This window comes from Symphalangus syndactylus, chromosome 15, assembly GCF_028878055.3.
Source record: "Symphalangus syndactylus isolate Jambi chromosome 15, NHGRI_mSymSyn1-v2.1_pri, whole genome shotgun sequence".
Taxonomy (NCBI): domain Eukaryota; kingdom Metazoa; phylum Chordata; class Mammalia; order Primates; family Hylobatidae; genus Symphalangus; species Symphalangus syndactylus.
In genome coordinates, this window is record NC_072437.2 from 97,359,766 (window position 1) to 97,379,890 (window position 20,125).

Sequence of the window (20,125 nt, forward strand, 5' to 3'; positions counted from 1 at the left end):
CATCAACAGTTACTTTGTAACTTCATTACTAAAGGCTTTTTCTACCTTGAGTCTTTGCTTTTTTTTTCCTTGAGTCTCATCTCAAATTTCTACCCTTTCTAAAATAGGCCCAGGTAAACTCTCATCTTCATTTCTCTTAAATTTCCAGCCTCCCTATCCCTCTAGTGATCTGGCCTAAGAACCCCTGGTTTTCCCATGCACTCTATACGTTAGTATGTTTGCTTCTGGTCCTGCTTTCTGCATATGTATACTTACATAGTATCTCTACCAAATTGGACTCATACCAATTAAATGATTCTTCATTTTCTTCATTTACCATATCATGAACATTTTCAAGTCATATTTTTATATTTATGTTAAAATATGATTTTAATGGTTTCATAAATAGTCCACACCAAATTTCACATCTTATTAAGCATTTACATGTAGTTGGACATTTATGTTGTTTCCATCCTTTTGCTGTAATAAATAATGCTGTCCTGCACCTTCTTGCTTATCTTTAATTATGGACTTGAGATAAATTCTAAGAGTGGCCTTCTTGAGAATGATTTTCATTAGGTTCTTGATATGTATTTCCAGATTACCTTCCAGAGATGTTATGACCATTTTTTTTCTATGAGCAGTATATGAACATGTCCACTTTATCACTGCTCATCAACTCTGGGTGTTATAATTTGCATATACAGTTTGTTAATTAGCTAGTTAAAACCTATTTCATTGTAGTTTTACATATTCTGGAGACAAGGCCTTAGTCAGATGTGTGTTTCGCAAATATTTTCTCCCACTCTGTGGTTTGTGCCTTATCACGTTCTTAACTGTATTCTTCTAAAAGCAGAAGCTTTTGGTTTTGATGAGTTTCATTATATCAAATTTTATCATGGACTTTGCTTATGGGGCCGTACCTAAGAAATCCTTGCCTAATCCAAAGTCACAAAGGTTTTATCCTATATTTTCTTGGAGTTTTATATTTTTAGGTTTTATACTTAAATTTATGAGGCATTTTGTGGAAACTTTTGCATAGGGTAATGAGATATGGATTGAAGTGGTTTTCTTTGTAGTAATCAGTTAAAAAATCAGGACTCTTTCCAGATAAGGAAGTTAGAATAACAATTCTACCAAAGGCACATTTGTTCTTTAAAGAAAAAGGGAGAACTTTGTCTTTAATGTAATAGGGGGTAAATTATTGCTGTCCATTTATATTTTGAGTCTAATTTGGGGCATACTTCAAATTAGTGAATAATTATTGTCCAAAACCATACATTATTATTACCACTTAGGTTATTTGGTGATGGGGGTAGATTTGTTTATATCACATAAATTATTAATGTAATTGTATTAGTATATTTATACAACAAACATTTTTAGGACAGAAGAAGCATTCATCTACTTTAGGCAGATGAATGTGGGAACATATTATCTTTGCAGTTCCATGAATAACCTGTATGCAATTAACATCTGATTTCTAAAATGAAAGGGAGTCAAAGTAATTAACTTTCTCAAACTACAAAATTATTCTTATATGAGGAACATTTGTCACCATTAAGAGACAGGCTCTTGGGAATGTACTAATAAAGATTATGAAAGAAAAGACTATGATACGGAAGCAAATATTTTAGTGAGTAATGCTTGGGGTTACTTGTGAAATAAAAAGTTTCTCAGTAATTGGCAGTGCTACCAGTGTTCTGATCACCTGCATTTTCCTCCATAGGTCATCAGCTCAATGAGCTCCCTTTCTGAGTACTGCCTGCCTTCCATTCTACGTACATTATTTGACTGGTATAAAAGGCAAAATGGCATTGAGGATGAATCACATGAATACAGACCAAGAACAAGCAATAAATCAAAAAGGTACGTTTATTTCGTGTAAGGATCATGGTTTTATTTTGTTTTATTTTCAAGAAACATAAATCAAAATTAGAGTTACAAGGCAATTGAGTCTTCCTGACTCTTCACAAGGATGCCTAGCAGGTGCTGCATCCTTGTGTCCGCAGCAGGTAACCCATTTGGAGCACCGAGTCACTGCCAGCCATCACGGGTTGAAAATTCATACACAACCTTGTTTCAACTTTGGTGGAGACAGGTGTGAAGGGCCGCAGGTCACTTTCTTGCCAGCTTCTTTCCTCTGCCCTCTGCCACTGAGTCTACACCCAAAGCAGAATGCTGACTGCAGGCCCTGCGTGACATGCCAAGATATTTTAGTCCTCGTTCCAGTAACCTTGAGTGCTCAGTGTACTGTAGTGGAAGGACGCTGGACTGGACGTTAGTGGTAGTCCTGGCGCTGCCACTATTTAGCCATGTGACTTTGGGCAGCTCCCCGCCTCTATGTACCTCAGGCTCCTTGTGAGCAAAACAAGGAAGTTAGGTGACACCATCTCCAACTCCTCCTTCCAGCTGAGTATTTTGTTTATTTATTCTCTGTTCCCTTCTTCTTGTGGGTTTGAAAAATGGAACTTGCTGCTCCAGGAGCATATCAGCATCTGTAAAACTTAAGGTTCTCATTAATGTATGTCCCCCCCAAATTTTAGGTAAGCACATATAATTTCATATGTTTAGTCAACCTATAGCAAGGCAGTGAATATAAGCAAGATTAATACACTTACTTTTAAAAAAAAAAGATTATTTTAAACAGTAGTTAGATTTCTCCACATGAACAGATTATTCCGATTAAAAAAATACTTTTAAAGTCAGTAAACTGAAATTAGTCAATCAGAAAATCAGACATTAACTATTTTTTGTGAATGATTTATTTCTCTCATTTTTCTTGAAAGTCCTAATACTGTTTCAAGAGACTTCTTTTGAAATTGAAGAATTGTAATATTACCATGTTATACTTCAACCAAATTTGTAATCTGCTTTTATAATGTGCTTGAATTTATGCAAGATTTAATCATATAATTTTGTTTGGGAGAGAGATTAATAACTTTTTCATGTTGAATTTTTTTTTAGTGAAGAAGGAAATTTTTAGAATTTTTAGATATAACTCAGATGCCATAAAATTCACCCTTTTAAAGTATATAATTCAATGTTTTTAGTATATTTACAGGGTTGTACAACTATTACCACCCTAATTTCAGAACATTTTTATCACCCTCAAATCCTGTACCCATTAGCAACCTCTCCTCATGAATATTTTTTAATTTATCAAGTTTTAAAAATAGAATTTAAATTGTTTATCTGAAAAATGGTTCAGACCATCTGACGAAGAAATTAAAGGGATCATTTTATTATTTTGTCCATATTACATGTTGACTTATGAACAGATATTAAACCTTCCCTGGGCAGGGAGTGGGACAGTTTTTAGTGAGTTGAATTGAGTTTTAGTTTTGTTCCTCTGTTTTGTCAAAATTTAGTTGCTGAAATTATATTTTTCATGAATTGATTTCTTTATGGATTAAAAATTATGGTTTTAAAAATTGTATTACTGATTATTTTCAGGAGATCAGAGTAAGTACTGAGATCAGATAAAGAATCGGGACAGTAAAATTTGACTTAGTAGCATTTTAGTTAATGCTTGAATTTTTAAAATAAGAGAGAAAATGTGCTTAGAAAACAGCCAAATGAATGAAGCTCTCTAGGGTATGATGTAGCTAAATGTGAGTTTCTGCTACTAGGAAAAAAAGACTGGGGGGACTTTAAGGAGGAGCATAAACTACTGAAAATAGTCAGATGTCAGGGATGCACATTGGGTTGTGATTTCTGAGATGAGTACAGTATCAGCATTTGGACTGCCAAGTAAATTTGTCAAATGCCTCTGGCTCCTGGCAGTTAGACTGCAAACCAGCAATAAAGTCTAATTCATTATTAGAAATGTATATGTCTTACTTTGATTTGAAAAGATAATTTGGCTTATTAAATAAAATAGAATCAAAGGTCTACATTTTTTTTTTCTGCCAAGAACTGCTACTTTCTCAGGTTCCTCTGGCCACTTGTAAAGACCCTTAGCATCCAGCACAAAAATACTGTCTCTACTGCTGCTGGCCATCTTTGGGAGTTCTCCTTCCTTTTGGTCTTTCCAACTTCCTGTCTCCTTATTCTATAATATAATGGATATAAAGCCTGATTTCTGAGTGCCCTCCTTTTTAATGCAGCTGCATAGGTTTTCCTTTCCCCCAGCTCGCAGTGCCGCTTTCTAGTTCCAGTGGGTCTTGGAGGACTTTAGATAGATGGTTTAGTTCACAGCTCTTTCTCCTGGCAGGGATGTTCGTAAATGATCCTGAAAGAATGAGTTCCTACTCTGCTGATACATTTACTTCTTGAAAGATAAACATGCAAGTTCCTTCTTAACACGTTCTATCATCCACCAGCCTTAATTTGACTTGCTCAAAGTTACAGAGCACACCAGAAGGTCTTCTTTGTATCTTAAACATCACATTCTTTTCTTCTTATTCCCTTTTGACTAAAGAGAAAAACATTCCAGATTTAAAATAGTCTTGATTTATTTTGAAAAGATCTTCCTGGCAAGTCTAAATCCTGTCATCCCTCCTCTTTGGTTTTATTTAATAGATACTATTGAGCATTTATGTGTTTGGGAAATTATGCTAAATACTTTACATTTTTATCTTCTCACACTATTATGTAAGTACTATTATTCACATTTTGTGGATGGAGAAATTGCTGATAAATAGAAGAGGCATAATTTTATGCCAGACTGTTCCACACCAGAGTCAGTGCTCTAAAGGAGCCCAGCAGTAATTTCATCTGTCTTTGTTCAATTCCAAATGAGCCCTCAATCAGTGTGTTAGTCAAGCAGAAAACGGGGTAGAGGGACTGCCTTGCTGTTCTTCTGACAGTGCTGATTCTGCTTCTAACTTTTTTAAACATTTATTTATTTTTCCATACGTTATTGGGGTACAGGTGGTATTCGATTACATGAGTAGGTTCTTTAGTGGTTATTTGTGAGATTTTGGTGCACCCATCACCCAAGCAGTATACACTATACCATATTTGTAGTCTTTTATCCCTCGCCCCACTCCCACTCTTCCCCCCAAGTCCCCGAAGTCCATTGTATCATTCTTTTTTGTTTGTCTGTTTGAGACGGAGTCTCACTCTGTCACCCAGGCTGGAGTGCAATGGCATGATCTCAGCTCACTGCAACCTCCACCTCCCAGGTTCAAGTGATTCTCCTGCCTCAGCCTCCCAAGTAGCTGGGACTACAGGCATGCGCCACTGTGCCTGGCTAATTTTTGTATTTTTAGTAGAGACAGGGTTTCACTATGTTGGCCAGGCTGGTTTTGAACTCATGACCTCATGATCCGCCCACCTTGGCCTCCCAAAGTGCTGGGATTACAGGCGTGAGCCACCATGCCCAGGCTCCATTGTATCATTCTGATGCCTTTGTATACTCATAGCTTAGCTCCCACATATCAATAGAATATTTGGTTTTCCATTCCTGAGTTACTTAACTTAGAATAATAGTCTCCAGTCTCATCCAGGTCACTGCAAATGCTGTTAATTCATTCCTTTTTATGGCTGCATAGTATTCAATCATATATATATATACCACAGTTTCTTTATCCACTCATTGACTGATGGGCATTTAGGTTGGTTTATGATTTTGCTATCATGATTTGTGCCACTATAAACATGCATGTGCAAGTATCTTTTTCAAATAATGACTTCTTTTCCTCTGGGTAGATATCCAGTAGTAGGATTGCTGGATCAAATGGTAGTTCTACTTTTAGTTCTTTATGGAATCTCCACACTGTTTTCCATAGCAGCTATACTAGTTTATATTCCCACCAGCACTGCAGAAGTGTTCCCTGTTCACTGCATCCACGCCAACATCTACTGTTTTTTTTGTTGTTGTTGTTTTGGTTTTTTTAATGGCCGTTCTTGCAGGAGTAAGTTGGTATCACATTGTGGTTTTGATTTGCATTTCCCTGATCATTAGTCATGTTGAGCATTTTTTCATATATTTGTTGGCCATTTGTATGTCTTCTTCTGAGAATTGTCTACTCATGACCTTAGCCCACTTTTTGGTGGGGTGGTTTTTTTCTTACTGATTTGTTGGCATTCATTTTAGATTCTAGATATTAGTCCTTTGTCAGATGTATAGATTGTGAAGATTTTCTCCCACTCTGTGGGTTGTCTGTTTACTCTGCTGACTGTTCCTTTTGCCGTGCAAAAGCTCTTTAGTTTAATTAGGTCCCAGCTATTTATCTTTGTTTTTATTGCATTTGCTTTTGGGTTTTGGGTCATGAAATCCTTGCCTATGTCAATGTCTAGAAGGGTTTTTCCAGTGTTATCTTCTAGAATTTTTATAGTTTCAGGTCTTAGGTTTAAGTCCTTAATCCATCTTGAGTTGATTTTTGTATAAGGCGAGAGATGAAGATCTAGTTTCATTCTCCTACATATGGCTAGCCAATTATCCCAGCACCATTTGTTGAAAAGGGTGCCCTCTCCCTACTTTATGTTTCTGTATGTTTTGTCAGAGATCAGTTAGCTGTAAACACCACATAAACAGAATTAAAAACAAAAATCACATGATCATCTCAATAGATGCAGAAAAAGCATTAGACAGGCTGGGCGGGTGGCTCATGCCTGTAATCCCAGCACTTTGGGAGGCCAAGGCGGGCGGATCATGAGGTCAGAAGATTGAGACCATCCTGGCTAACACAGTGAAACCCCGTCTTTACTAAAAATACAAAAAATTAGCCGGGCGTGGTTGCAGGTGCCTGTAGTCCCAGCTACTCGGGAGGCTGAGGCGGGAGAATGGTGTGAACCTGGGAGGCAGAGCTTTCAGTGAGCCGAGATGGCGCCACTGCACTCCAGCCTGGGCAACAGAGTGAGACTCCGCCTCAGAAAAAAAAAAGAAAAAAAAAACATTAGACAAAATCCAGCATCCCTTTATGATTAAAACTCTCAGCAAAATTGGCATACAAGGGACATACCTTAATGTAATAAAAGCCATCTACGACAAACCCACAGCCAACATAATATTGGATGGGGAAAAGTTGAAAGCATTCCCTCTGAGAACTGGAACAAGACAAGGATACCCACTCTCAGCACTCTTCTTTAACATAGTACTAGAAGGCCTAGCCAAAGCAATCAGACAAGAGAAAGAAATAAAGGGCATCCATATAAGTAAAGAGGAAGTCAAACTGTCACTGTTTGCTGACAATATGATCATTTCCCTTGAAAACCCTAAGGACTCCTCCAGAAAGCTCCTAGAACTGATAAAAGAATTCAGCAAAGTTTCCAGATACAAGATTAATGTACACAAATCAGTAGCTCTTCTACACACTAACAGCGACTAAGCAGAGAATCAAATCAAGAACTCAACCCATTTTACAATAGCTGCAAAAAATAAAATAAAATACTTAGGAATATACCTAACCAAGGAGTCGAAAGACCTCTACAAGGAAAACTACAAAACACTGCTGAAAGAAATCATAGACAACACATACAAATGGAAACATATCCCATGCTCAAGGATAGGTAGAATCAATATTGTGAAAATGACCATATTGCCAAAAGCAATCTACTAATTCAATGCAATCCCCATCAAAATACCACCATCATTCTTCACAGAATTAGAAAAAACAATTCTAAAATTCATATGGAACCAAAAAAGAGCCCACATAGCCAAAGCAAGACTAAGCAAAAAGAACAAATCTGGAGGCATCACACCACCTGATTTCAAATTATACTATAAGGCCATAGTCACCACAACAGCGTGCTTCTAACTTTTAAATGAGCACAAATGACTGCGTTGCTTCTCCTACCTCTTCTTCCTTCTGCCTTTTACTCTTCTCTCTCACCACCCCTTCACTTCTTCATTCCTCCTGTCACTAAGTCTCAAGTGGCAAAAATGTAAGAGAAAAGGGACAGGGAAAGAAAAGAAAAGTAATGCCGATCCTCTTCACCCCTGCAGTCCTGCTCAAATTGGTGATCATATTATTTCCCTCTTGTTTCCTTACATTGTTTAGCTCCTTTCACGAGATCTTTCAATGTCCACCTCTGGTATGGTAGCCTATCTCAAGTTGTTATCACATTTTACAGATGGTAGAATTGCAGAGTTGAAAGCTACCTTAGAAAAGACCACAAGGTGAGGTGATAGACTCACAAATAGCTACTCAAGTTAACATCATTGAAAATTTTAAATTTGAAGTCAAATATTCCGACTTCAAATTCAATGTTTGTCCACTGCAGCACACAGAGAATAGAAAGAGCATTAGCATGTTTTGTTGTTGTTGTTGTTGTTGTTGTTGTTTTGAGATGGAGTCTCGCTCTGTCTCCAAGGCTGGAGTGCAGTGGCATGATCTTAGCTCACTGCAACCTCTGCCTCCCGGGTTCAGACGATTCTCCTGCTTCAGCCTCTCAAGTAGCTGGGATTACAGGCATGGGCTACCACGCCACCTGGCTAATTTTTGTATTTTTAGTAGGGACGGGGTTTCACCATGTGGGCCAAGCTGTTCTGAAACTCCTGACCTCAAGTAATCTGCCCGCCTTGGCCTCCCAAAGTGCTAGGATTACAGGCGTGAGCCACTCCGCCCGGCCAACGTTAGCATGTATCTACCAGTGCAATTATATAATTTTAAAAATGGGTTTTGCAGTCTATTAGGGAGGAGTCCTAGATTTTCGATGAGTTATATTACTCTGAGAATACCTTCAGTGTGCTTTAATGTAAATATTTTAAATTTTACAGCGATGAACAACAGCGAGATTATTTAATGGAAAGACGGGACCTCGCCATTGATTTTATTTTTTCTTTAGTATTAATAGAAGTTTTGAAACAGGTAGGTGATTAATTTATTGTTACTTTTAGATAATATTTATTGATCTAAAAACTACTTAGGTTGTAAAAGTCTAAGTTTTTAAAATTATTTATGAATTCCAAATACTGGGTTATATGAATTATGTTTATTGATTGCTACTGATTGTCATATATAGTTATTGGAAGTACTGTACTGATTTGTTCTTTAATATTCCCTTCTGAGTTAAGAACCACCTTTTTTTTTTCAGATTCCACTTCATCCTGTAATAGACAGTTTAATACATGATGTTATTAACCTGGCATTCAAGCACTTTAAATACAAAGAAGGGTAAGGTGATTTCTCGCCTTAGAATGTTGAAGTTGGTGTTTAAAACTAAATCAGTGGTTTGCTTTTTTCAGATGACCAGGGATCTCTAACTTGTCTAATTATACCCTACTTAGGTACCTTGGTCCCAACACTGGCAATATGCATATTGTGGCAGACCTGTATGCAGAAGTCATTGGAGTGTTGGCACAAGCCAAGTAAGTGAATGCCAGAACCCTTTACCATGAGAACGTGCGTGCTTTCACTGTCCTCCCAGCCCTAATTTAGGGAAGTTGGGGTTGAGCTTACAAGGAACTAGGTAGGGCTCTTTGCCATGTGTACACCATCTCTGAAACTGAATAGAAAGCTCTTCCAAGACAGGTATCAGTTATCTTTTTTACTTGGCACTTGGGCCAGATCCTACCCAGAGTCCGTGGGTTTCAGACTGTTGCATCAAAGAAATGGGGTGACCAGATTACATTTCTCTCTGGCTAAATATTCCAAGGAAGTTTATCACTTTTGAAAGTTCTGTTTTCTCTAGCCCATGAGTGGGTGGTTACAATATATCATCTATCAGTGGGAAAATTCCATTCTAGAATGTCCCCTTTACTATAGACCTTACTTAATTCAGCTGAGCTAAAAATGTCCCAGACTCTGTCATGGAAACAAGTCGGGGGGAAATTCTCATTGCTAAATTTATCTGGCCCCATAGCACTACTTAGCAGGCAAGAACAAAATTGCGTTAGACTATTAGCAACAATATACCTCTTCCAAAAGTGATGTCACACCCTACTTACCCGGCTTCATTTTGTCCAACCCTGAGGCAAATCAGGCAAGATCCCGAATGCCTAAGTTAGGCAAAATGAACCAGAGACATAATGTGAATTCGTGCCAGGAGGCCAGCTTAAAGCAACAGTGATGCTCCAATCCTTGTGAAATGCAATCCTTCCTCAGAAAGAGATTTTTACCTTCAAGGGATTGAATTTCGTAACGTAGTAGCATGGAAATTACACAATTTATCAAAAAAACAAAAATTTTAAAAAGCACTTAGCAATCTTACCTAGCCAAAACATAGACAAGAACGCAGGAAATAGACCCCGTTAACTCCTTGGCATAATTTATTTAATCTAATCCAGTTTATCTACTCATCTTGACTATATATTTTTTAATATATAACACATCAGTGTTCGAAGGAGGAACGGGAACTTCCAGAGGATGATACATAGATGCCATTGAGAAATAAAGCTCAATGGCTGGTGGCAACAGAAAGGAAAGAAACTGGCCAAAGCATACATAAGAATTAAACAATAGAGTTATCTGGGCCATTTTGCATGAGGCTATATTGTAGTTTTATAGCCTATTAAAATAATTGTGGTTCATGAATCATTAAGAAAAAAATGTAATGCATTTTGGAGATATTTCCATTGCAATTGAGTAATGAAAGCACTAGCATTTTCAATGGACAAGCTGTAGTTATCCAGCAAATCATGTGTATCTACCTCATTTCTAGAAAAGATTGGGAAAAATGAGGTATTAACATGTATATTTGCTGATTTGTCAAACCCTGAAAATCTCAACATAAATTTTCAGCTGTCATTTGGAAACTTTAGTATGCCAAAAATGACTTTGTGTTTTCCTCAGTTTTTGTGAATTATGCATAACAATAATATTGGTTACTGTCAAATGACCTTCCTTAGCTCTGTGATTCTGAGTTGGTTGTGAATAAGTTGAGAAACACTGTCATAACTAAGCAATATTCTAAGCTTGTAGGAATTTCCTTTTTAGGTAAGATTTATGGTCCACCAAGCCAGTGTTTGCTTGCCAATGGTGGCTTTTTTATTTTCGTGATGTCAGTATTTGTCCCTATTCTGCAGTAGTAGGGTGTAAGAAATGCCTCCATTTGGACAGTGCTCCAGTACTTTCCAGTCTCTAGTGAACCGTTTCGCCAGTCTGCTCTTGTAGTAAACGCAGACTCCAATAGCCCTTGATGTGCTCTCAACTAGTCAATATGTAGTTAACCTTGATGGATAGATGGTATAAACTTAAACTAGTATCATACCATGAATTATGACATTACTTCTTTCTCATAAGTACACCAGGACCATTACTTTATTGTTACCTTAGAAAAGTACTGTTTCCTTCATTCTCAGGGTGGGAGAAAGAATGTATGCTTATCTGGTATAGTGTGATTATCTTTTTTAAAAAAAGTTGAGTAATGAAATAATTCTAATTTTAGATTATATATCTCATTCCCAATGATAATGCTTATTAAATATTTTCCTGATTATGACTTTAGCTATTAGTACTTACTTTGGAATTTGAGTTTTAGCAGAATCACTATTTTTAGTCTTACTAGTGATGATGCTGTTTAGTTCCTGTCATTTAGGGAAAAAAATTTTGATAGTAAGTGTTATTCACACATAATATTGACTTTTTAAAAGTCAGTTAAAACAAATTTAAGTACTTTGGCCAAAATCTGGTAGATTCATTTAAATAGTAATAATACTTCATTTAAGAATCATAGATTTTAAAACTACTGTCTCTTTATGTGATATTATCTTTATATGTTCATTTACTCATTTTTGTAATATGTACTATACATTTTAAAGCAGAAGTTTATATTCATGTGAATTTTGTAGTATACCAAAGGCTAAGTAATCATTGAGTTACAGTATTTATTAAATAAAATACTAAACAGGAAATACTAAAGGAAAGGTCATTGAAATTTTTTTTTCTTAAAGTCATTTTAAGAGAAAATAGATTTTAAATGCAAATAGATTTGTGGATTGCTTTTGTGCTAAGTAACATGTTTATATCATTTGGGACTTTTAAAAATAAAAGTCTGGGTGTGGTGGCTCACACCTGTAATTCCAGCACTTTGGGAGGTCAAGGTGAGTGGATCACAAGATCAGGAGATCAAGACCATCCTGGCTAACACGTTGAAACCCCGTCTCTACTAAAAATACAAAAAATATTAGCTGGAAGTGGTGGCACGCACCTGTAGTCCCAGCTACTCGGGAGACTGAGGCAGGAGAATCACTTGAACCTGGGAGGCGGAGGTTGTAGTGAGCCGAGATCGTGCCACTACACTCCAGCCTGGGTGACAGAGCAAGACTCCATCTCAAAAAAAAAAAAAAGTAAAAGATAGACTTATTTATTTTTAAATGAGAAATAAACTTTTAGCCACTAACTCATGAGAATATTGAAATAGTGAATTATGCAAATAACTTACCTTTTTCTGTCTCTCCTTGTTTTAGTCATGGATTCAAACTGGAAAACAAACTTTCCTTAGTATCATGTCATCTTTAAAACTATATAACTCTAACTATAATATTTTTCTCTCTAAACTCATACATTTAAAAATTAAAACCATAGTTATTTTGGTATCTGGAAATAATTTGAAAAGAAATACAATTTTTTAAAATTCAGTTTGGGGTTACTGCATTTTTATAATCTTGATTTAAAGTATCACTTCCATTGCTTGACAGGCATGGTCATTTCTGCTTCCTACCTTTTATCCATCTCTACCGAATGTCCTCTGCTCACCTCTACCCCAACTCAAATCTCCTCTGAAATCCTCTCTAATTAATTATGCAGATGAGAAGAGCCCCTTCATTCTATGATGCCCTGAAGCCACTATTTAATAGTGAATAGTGATTGACCATTCACCAAATAGTCGGTGTGAAATATGAGAAAGTGAAGGAACCTGGTGCATCTGACCTCCCTGAAGATCAGAAAGGTCTGGACAGCGTCCAGCAGGTGCTAACACATAGTAGGCCCCCGGTAAATTATTAGTATTGTGATTCACATGGCGCATGGTCAGTGCTACCTTGTCTTATCTTCCTAATTAAATTATAAACTATTCTAGAGAGGGCAGAGACTACATGTCACTGTTACCACTGTCTAAGACAGCTGCGTTGTAATGGAAAGTCCTGGAATTTGTATCAGAAGCCCTGGGTTTGAGTCTCTTCTTTGCCACTGTGGTCTTCCAATCTGTTTCTTTATTTGTTAATTGGAAATGCATTTACTGCCTAATTCACAGGATTGTTAAGGATCAAAATGTGAAATCGTATAATCACTTAAAATGTAAAACCACTTACAGATATACCTTGTTATTGTTATTCTTAGTCTACACCAGTGTTTCTCAAACTTTTTCACATCAGAAACACCTGTAGAGCTTATTAAACACAAATTATTATTCATCCCCAGAATTACTGATTCGGTAGGTGTATTATTCTGCTCAAGCTGCCATAACAAAGTACTGCAGACTAATTGGCTTAAACAACAGAAATTTATTTCCCACAGTTCTGGAGTTGAAGTCCAAGCTCAAGGTGTTAGCAGGGTTGATTCCTTCTGAGGCCTCTCTCCTTGGCTTGTATGTGGCCATTTTCTCCCTGTGTCTTCATATGGTCTTCTCTGTGTGTGTGTCTCTGTACTCATCTCCCAGTTATGTTGGCGTCCTTATAAGAAGGGGAGACGAGTACAGACACACACACAGAGATATAACTTCATTTTAACCTAATAACTTAGCTGGAGAGGTTACATGTTGTCCATTTTATGATAATAACTTTAAGTTAATTACCTTTTTATAAGCCATATGCCCAAATACAGTCACATTCCAATCTCAGAAGGTTCAGGCTTCAACATGTGAATTTGAGGGGCACACAATTCAGCCCTAACAGTAGGTCTGTGGTAGGACCAGAGAATGTGCTGATACCAAATAGATTTTTGTAAATTTAATAAAGTTTCTATTTTAATTTTTGCTGATTTCCTAATCTGAAAAATTAATATACCATTTTGCAGTTAATCTCCATGAAATTTTACTTGTAAAGTAAACACAACTAATATTTTCTACCATATTCTAATAATATTATTTAAATGTCAGAAGGGGCCAGTTCTGCTGTCTTGAAATTGGGTATTCTGTAGAAGTCCACAAAATGCCACCGAAGATTAGGAAAATACCCTGAAATATTCTTAGCGATGCTAATAACCCGTTAGGGAATATCTCATTCATAAGTTGTCTAAATCTTCTTGAAGTTATGTATATTTTCTGCTCTATTGCCTTTTAAAAATCTTTTTTATTAAGAAATACATGTGGCAAACATAGAGGAAAATCCATAAGGCAGTTAAACAAATTATTATAAAATGGACACCATGTTACCTCCCCACCTAAGCCAAGAACTAGAAAATTGCCAGCACTTGAGAATCCCCTCATGCCCCACTTGCCAACCATCAGCCCCTGTACTGCCTTTGGTTAAACAATGTCTCTATGTTTACTGCCTACTTTTTTTGTCCTGAAATTTCTACTTTAAGGTCTCAAGAATTGTTCCAAACTTCCGGGACTCTGTTAGTTCACCTTTCGTTTCTATAATCACAATTACCTCCCCACCACCCCCCGGCCTTTTTTTTTTTTTTTCTTTTTTTTTGGTGAGACAGAGTCTTGCTCTGTCACCCAGGCTAGAGTGCAGTGGTGCGATCTTGGCTCACTGCAAGCTCTTGCCTCCCAGGTTCAAGTGATTTTCCAGCCGCAGCCTCGTGCACACCACCACGCCCGGCTAATTTTTGTGTTTTTGGTAGAGACGGGGTTTCACCATGTCGGTCAGGCTGGTCTCGAACTCCTGACCTCAGGTGATCCACCTAGTTCGGCCTCCCAAAGTGCTAGGATTACAGGCTTGAGCCACTGCACCCAGCCACAATTACCCTTTTTAATCATGGCTTGCTTCTAATTTTTCATGGAACCTCAGGCTAATAGTCTCAGAAAACAAAATACAATAAATCTTAGACTGTTTTCTTTGGAAAGTGTGTGTGTGTGTGTGTGTGTGTGTGTGTGTTTTTGGTGAATAGCCAAACCGGCTGTGTCAGACTTAGTGGTTTGGACAACTTTTATGTGTACATTTCTCTACTCTTAGGTACTTGAAGATCTGCTTCTGCTTTCTCTTAGCTTTAAGATCTGTTCTTTTTACAAACATGGATGATAATATTGTTGTAATTAGGATTTTGAGACGGAGTTTCGCTCTTGTTGCCCAGGCTGGAGTGCAATGGCATGATCTCGGCTCATTGCAACCTCTGCCTCCCAGGTTCAAGTGATTCTCCTGTCTCAGCCGCCCGAGTAGCTGGGATTCCAGGTGCGTGCCACCACACCTGGCTAATTTTTGTATTTTTTGTAGAGATGGGGTTTCATCATATTGGTCAGGCTGGTCTCGAACTCCTGACCTCAGGTGATCTACCCGCATCGGCCTCCCAAAGTGCTGGGATTACAGGCGAAAGCCACTGCACCTGGCCTCCCATTACTAGATTTTTTAACCCAAAAATATTTTTTTCGATAATCATTATCCTAAAACTATAAATGAAATGATAACAGAAAACTTTAGAAATAGATACAGGAATACTTGGCATTATTTGGAATACAAATCCTTAAATCATTTGCTGTCACTGTCGGAAATCACTAACCTAGTATGTTATTGCTCATAGACTCACTATTTGATACTTCAGGCTCTGGGGTCTGCAACTATGTTGAAAATGGCCAAGCCTGAGGAAATGGGGTTTTTTGTGATGCTCAATTTAAGAGCTAGACCATTTTGAGAGGGTCTAAATAAACTGGGATCTGCCGCCTTGCCTGATGAAGATGTTGAGCATCTTGCAGTATAAGAAGGGTAAAGGAGAAGAAAATTGGATCCTTTGCCAAATCCCAAACATCAAATCCTTACAAAATCACGGCTGTTGTACTTCAACTGATTTAAAGGATTCCATTGCTCTGCTCAATCACGCCCAGATGCTGGAGGCCCCCATTACAGGGACTTTCCTACCCATTATTTGATAGACTGCTTATGTTGTCTTCTTAGATTCCCTGCTGTAAAGAAGAAATTTATGGCGGAGCTAAAAGAATTACGGCACAAAGAGCAGAACCCATATGTGGTTCAAAGCATTATCAGCTTAATAATGGGGATGAAATTCTTTCGAATTAAGATGTATCCAGTGGAGGATTTTGAGGCTTCTCTTCAGTTTATGCAGGTAATATCTTAGGCAGGAGAGCTAAGGTGCTCTCAACTTGAGCACTTCCCTTCCTCAAAATGATGAACCTGGAACATGAAAAGCCAGTTACTTGTCAATACGGAGAAACATTCTACTGTCTAAATAATTCATGAAGTCCTTTGTAACCAAATAGTACAGTTGCGGGCACATAATTTCATTTCTCAACTTTCATATCATCTTTGGAGGAGAGTATACAGTGGGATTGCTTATTTGCTGACTTTCTTCTCTTTCACCCACTGGTACGTATTGTTCTATGAATAAAATATAACTGATTTTTTTCACTTTTTAAAATTGATAGCATTAGGTTGGCTACATTGACATTCACAGGCATGAGGACTTGAAATAATAAAGAAATCTGTTTTATTCTTACTGTAAAAAGGAATCTTAATTTTTAAAAACTCAGCTAAACAATACAGGTTTGATATTTATTGCCCAGTGCCCATCATGGTACGTAACAAAAGAATTGCTGCTAAGGAGAATTTAACAGAATACTCAGCTCTTAGAGTTTACAAAACTTTGGTATTTGAAGGAATTTTTAAAATGCTGCTGTGAATTAAATTTGATGATGACCTTACTAGAGGGTTTAGATGTATGGATTGTGAATATAGGCTGTACCATTTTACACCCACAAGGAAGGCTATAGTCAAAAATATAACAATTCTGGGTGAAGATGTGGAAAAATTAAAACCTCACACACTGCTGGTATGAATGCAAAATGGCACAGCCACTTTGGCACAGCCTGTGCCACAAATGGGACAGCTTGGCCCTGGCAGTTCCTCAAATAGCAAAACCTAGAATTACCATATGATCCAGCAATTCCACTCCTAGGTATATGCACAAGAGAAATGAAAATATATGTCCACACAAAAACTTGAACACAAATGTTCATAGCAGCATTATTCATAGTTGCCAAAAAGTGGAAACAACCCAAATGTCTATAAAATGATGAATGGATAGACAAAATGTGATATATCCCTATAATGGAATATTATTTGGCCATGAAAAGTAGTGAAGCTGATACATGCAACAACATGGGTGAACTTTGAAAATGTTACACTAAGTGAATGAAACCATACACAAAAGGCCATGTATTATATTATTCTGTTTATATGGAATGTCCAGAATAGGCAAATCCATAGAGACAGAAAGTAGACTAACAGTTATCTAGGGCTGGGGATGGGGAGTGGATAGGGAGGTTGCAGATGGCTGCTGAGGGGTACGGAGTTTCCTTTGGGTGTCATTAAAAGGTTCTAAATTTGACAGTAGTGATGGATGCACAACTGTGATTATACTAAAAGTCAATGAATTGTATATGTTAAATGGGTGAATTGCGTACTACATAAATTATGTCACAATAAAACTATTATATATGGTGGGGGCTATGTATCAAACTTCTCAGGTTTGAATTCAAGCTCTGGCACTTACCAGCTCTGTGACCTGACCAGTCACACTTAACCCCTCCCATCCTCACTTCCCTTATCTGCAAGGTGATGATAATGACACTAACCTTAGAGAGTGGTTCTGAGGATTCTTAGCACATGACAAACAGTAACTGTTAAATATTTTATTATTTTTATCCCACTCGCATATTAATAATTCCTGTATCTATGTACATGAATTAAGACTTGAGAGAGTATTACATACTTATGCAAAATAATGTAGCAAAAGGATGACTGTTCTGGGAACTATAGAGCTCGTCTGTATAGGAAAGCTGTTTCAGTGACTTCCTATACTGGTGTTGCCTATCTTGAGCTGAAGTCTTAGTATGATATTGATAGAATGAGGACTTTAGGGATTGTTTTTGGCAATCTTTCCAATGGCAACAGAAAATAAAGGGAAATAGCCAGTGTAGATATTAACATGTTATTACATTTAGCCTTGGACTCTTTCTTTTCTTTCTTTCTTTTTTTTTTTTTTTTTTAATTTGAGACAGGGTCTCACTCTGTCACCCAGGCTGGAGTGCAGTGGCATGATCTTGATTCACTGCAACCTCTGCCTCCCAGGCACAAGTGATCCTCCCACCTCAGCCTCCCAAGTAGCTGGGACTACAGGTGCCGCCATCATGCCTAACTAATTTTTGTATTTTTTTGTAGAGACAGGGTTTGGCCATGTCACCCAGGCTGGTCTGGAATTCTGGGCTCAAGCAATCTGCCTGCCTTGGCCTCCCAAAGTGTCAGGATTGCAGGCATGAGCCATGGCATCTGGCTGCCGTGGACTCTTTAATGAAAACAATACCTGATATAGACCACAATAAGTTACTACCAATAAGGCCAGGAAGGAGAGCAAGGTGGGCAGAATTCTGCCCACTTTCCTTTTAAAAAAGTTGACATTTTGTTTAAAAAAAAAAATGTTGGCAGGCCAACTTTCCTACAGAATGGGTCATTGAGCAACCAAGAACACCCTCACATATGACAATAGTCCACAGGCAGTAGTGTCCTTTCTTAAGGAACCCTTCTAAAGGTTTCCTTGTCGAGGTGGGAAAGGGAAGCGTTCCTGACTTGCTTATGAAACTATGTGAATAATAAACACACCTAAAATGTCAGAGCGAACAAGTAAGCAGCTCTGTGCCCGAGGCTGTCAGGCATAGGGCCTAAAATAAGTTTGAAGTCTTCTGCCTCTCTTCCCATGTTTACCTTCCCTGGGGATCTGTGTTTGTGGGCTAACCAGGAGGCCAGGGCCTCACACAAACACTAAGTAATAAATAGAAATGTATTGGAAGTGAATGACTGAATCAACCAGTGACTCAGTGGATACACGTGTGCTTGCTGGTTAGCGACACTTTGTCCTTTTAGAATAGTGATTTGAAATAGAAGAGTGAAAAAACCAGCCTTGCAGAATGTCATTGAAGCCATTGCAAACATAAAAATTTCAATACAAATGTTTGAATCCAGTGATTTTTAATAGACTATGGAATATGCTGTGTTGATACATGATTGAATTAAGAGCTACTTACTGAAACTTGTTTAAATACATGCTATGTGCACATTTCAACCTACTCTTCCTCCCTGTACCCTTTTTCTGCTTCCCAGGAATGTGCACATTACTTCCTCGAGGTCAAAGACAAAGATATCAAGCACGCCTTGGCTGGGCTTTTTGTTGAAATCCTTGTTCCAGTCGCTGCTGTGAGTTACATTTTCATTTCTAAAAACTCCTTCAAATTGTATCACAAAATCAACAATTTTATTAATATAATATTCACCTGCATCTCTATTTCAGGCTGTTAAAAATGAAGTAAACGTTCCCTGCCTTAGAAATTTTGTGGAAAGCCTGTATGACACCACGCTGGAACTTTCTTCTCGAAAGAAGCATTCCTTGGTTAGTAACTATGAGAAAATTGAAAACAGAAACAAAACTGCACAGACTAAAATTCCTAGGCAGGAATCTGTTTGAGGATCATAAGGACTCCATAGATAGGAAAAGTACCTAAAGCTCCCTCAAAAAGAGGCAGCATTTGAAACTGAAGCTGGCGTTTTGTATTGACCATGATTGATGTTCATGTAGAGGGATTAGACCACGTCACCTCAGATGACCCTCTGGTCCTACGGAGTCTGTTGTTCACTTTCAAGATTGGCTTAACTTGATTTTTATTTTAATTTCTGAGAACTTTTTTCCAATCTGAAGGCTAAAGTTTATAATAACAGTTTCTCTTCTCAATCCCCAGGAGCCTGCCCTGGCAAATTTCTATGTGGATACTAGGATCAAAATGGAAACAGGCAGGAAAAGGAGTTGGGAAATAGACAGTTGCCCATAGGAAGGATTCTCTGAAGGCTGGGGAAATAATTCTTGGGAAGGTTTTGGTACTGAAGAGCAGTATAGAAAAGCCTTTTAGGTTACCACCACCTTTTACCCACTATGGTGAATAAAGCTTTGGTTTATGAATCGGCAAGTGGTATAACAGCTGTAATGTGAAAGTCTGGAGGAAGCAAGTTGTTTAGGGATCTGGTTACTGGCATGGTTTATGCTAGCCTCCAGAGGGTGAACGTCCCTACCATGATTTGAGCAGGTACTTGGGGTTGCTTTGCTGGTAATGGTGACAAATTTGCTCATTTGTCTACATTCTGTGGTCATTGTGA

At 37.7% G+C, this 20,125-nt stretch overlaps 1 protein-coding gene across 4 annotated transcripts in view; it reads left to right on the forward strand.

Annotated features, from left to right (window-relative positions):
• FRY (FRY microtubule binding protein) overlaps positions 1 to 20,125 on the forward strand; it is a 453,339-nt gene that overhangs the window by 266,363 nt on the left and 166,851 nt on the right. For all 4 annotated transcript variants that reach the window (XM_063619275.1, XM_055244887.2, XM_055244886.2 and 1 more), the window contains 7 exons: positions 1,709 to 1,848; positions 8,648 to 8,738; positions 8,965 to 9,044; positions 9,158 to 9,238; positions 15,863 to 16,031; positions 19,082 to 19,174; positions 19,269 to 19,367. In XM_063619275.1, coding sequence (XP_063475345.1) covers positions 1,709 to 1,848; positions 8,648 to 8,738; positions 8,965 to 9,044; positions 9,158 to 9,238; positions 15,863 to 16,031; positions 19,082 to 19,174; positions 19,269 to 19,367 — 753 coding nt within the window. The remainder of the gene's footprint in view (positions 1 to 1,708; positions 1,849 to 8,647; positions 8,739 to 8,964; positions 9,045 to 9,157; positions 9,239 to 15,862; positions 16,032 to 19,081; positions 19,175 to 19,268; positions 19,368 to 20,125) is intronic.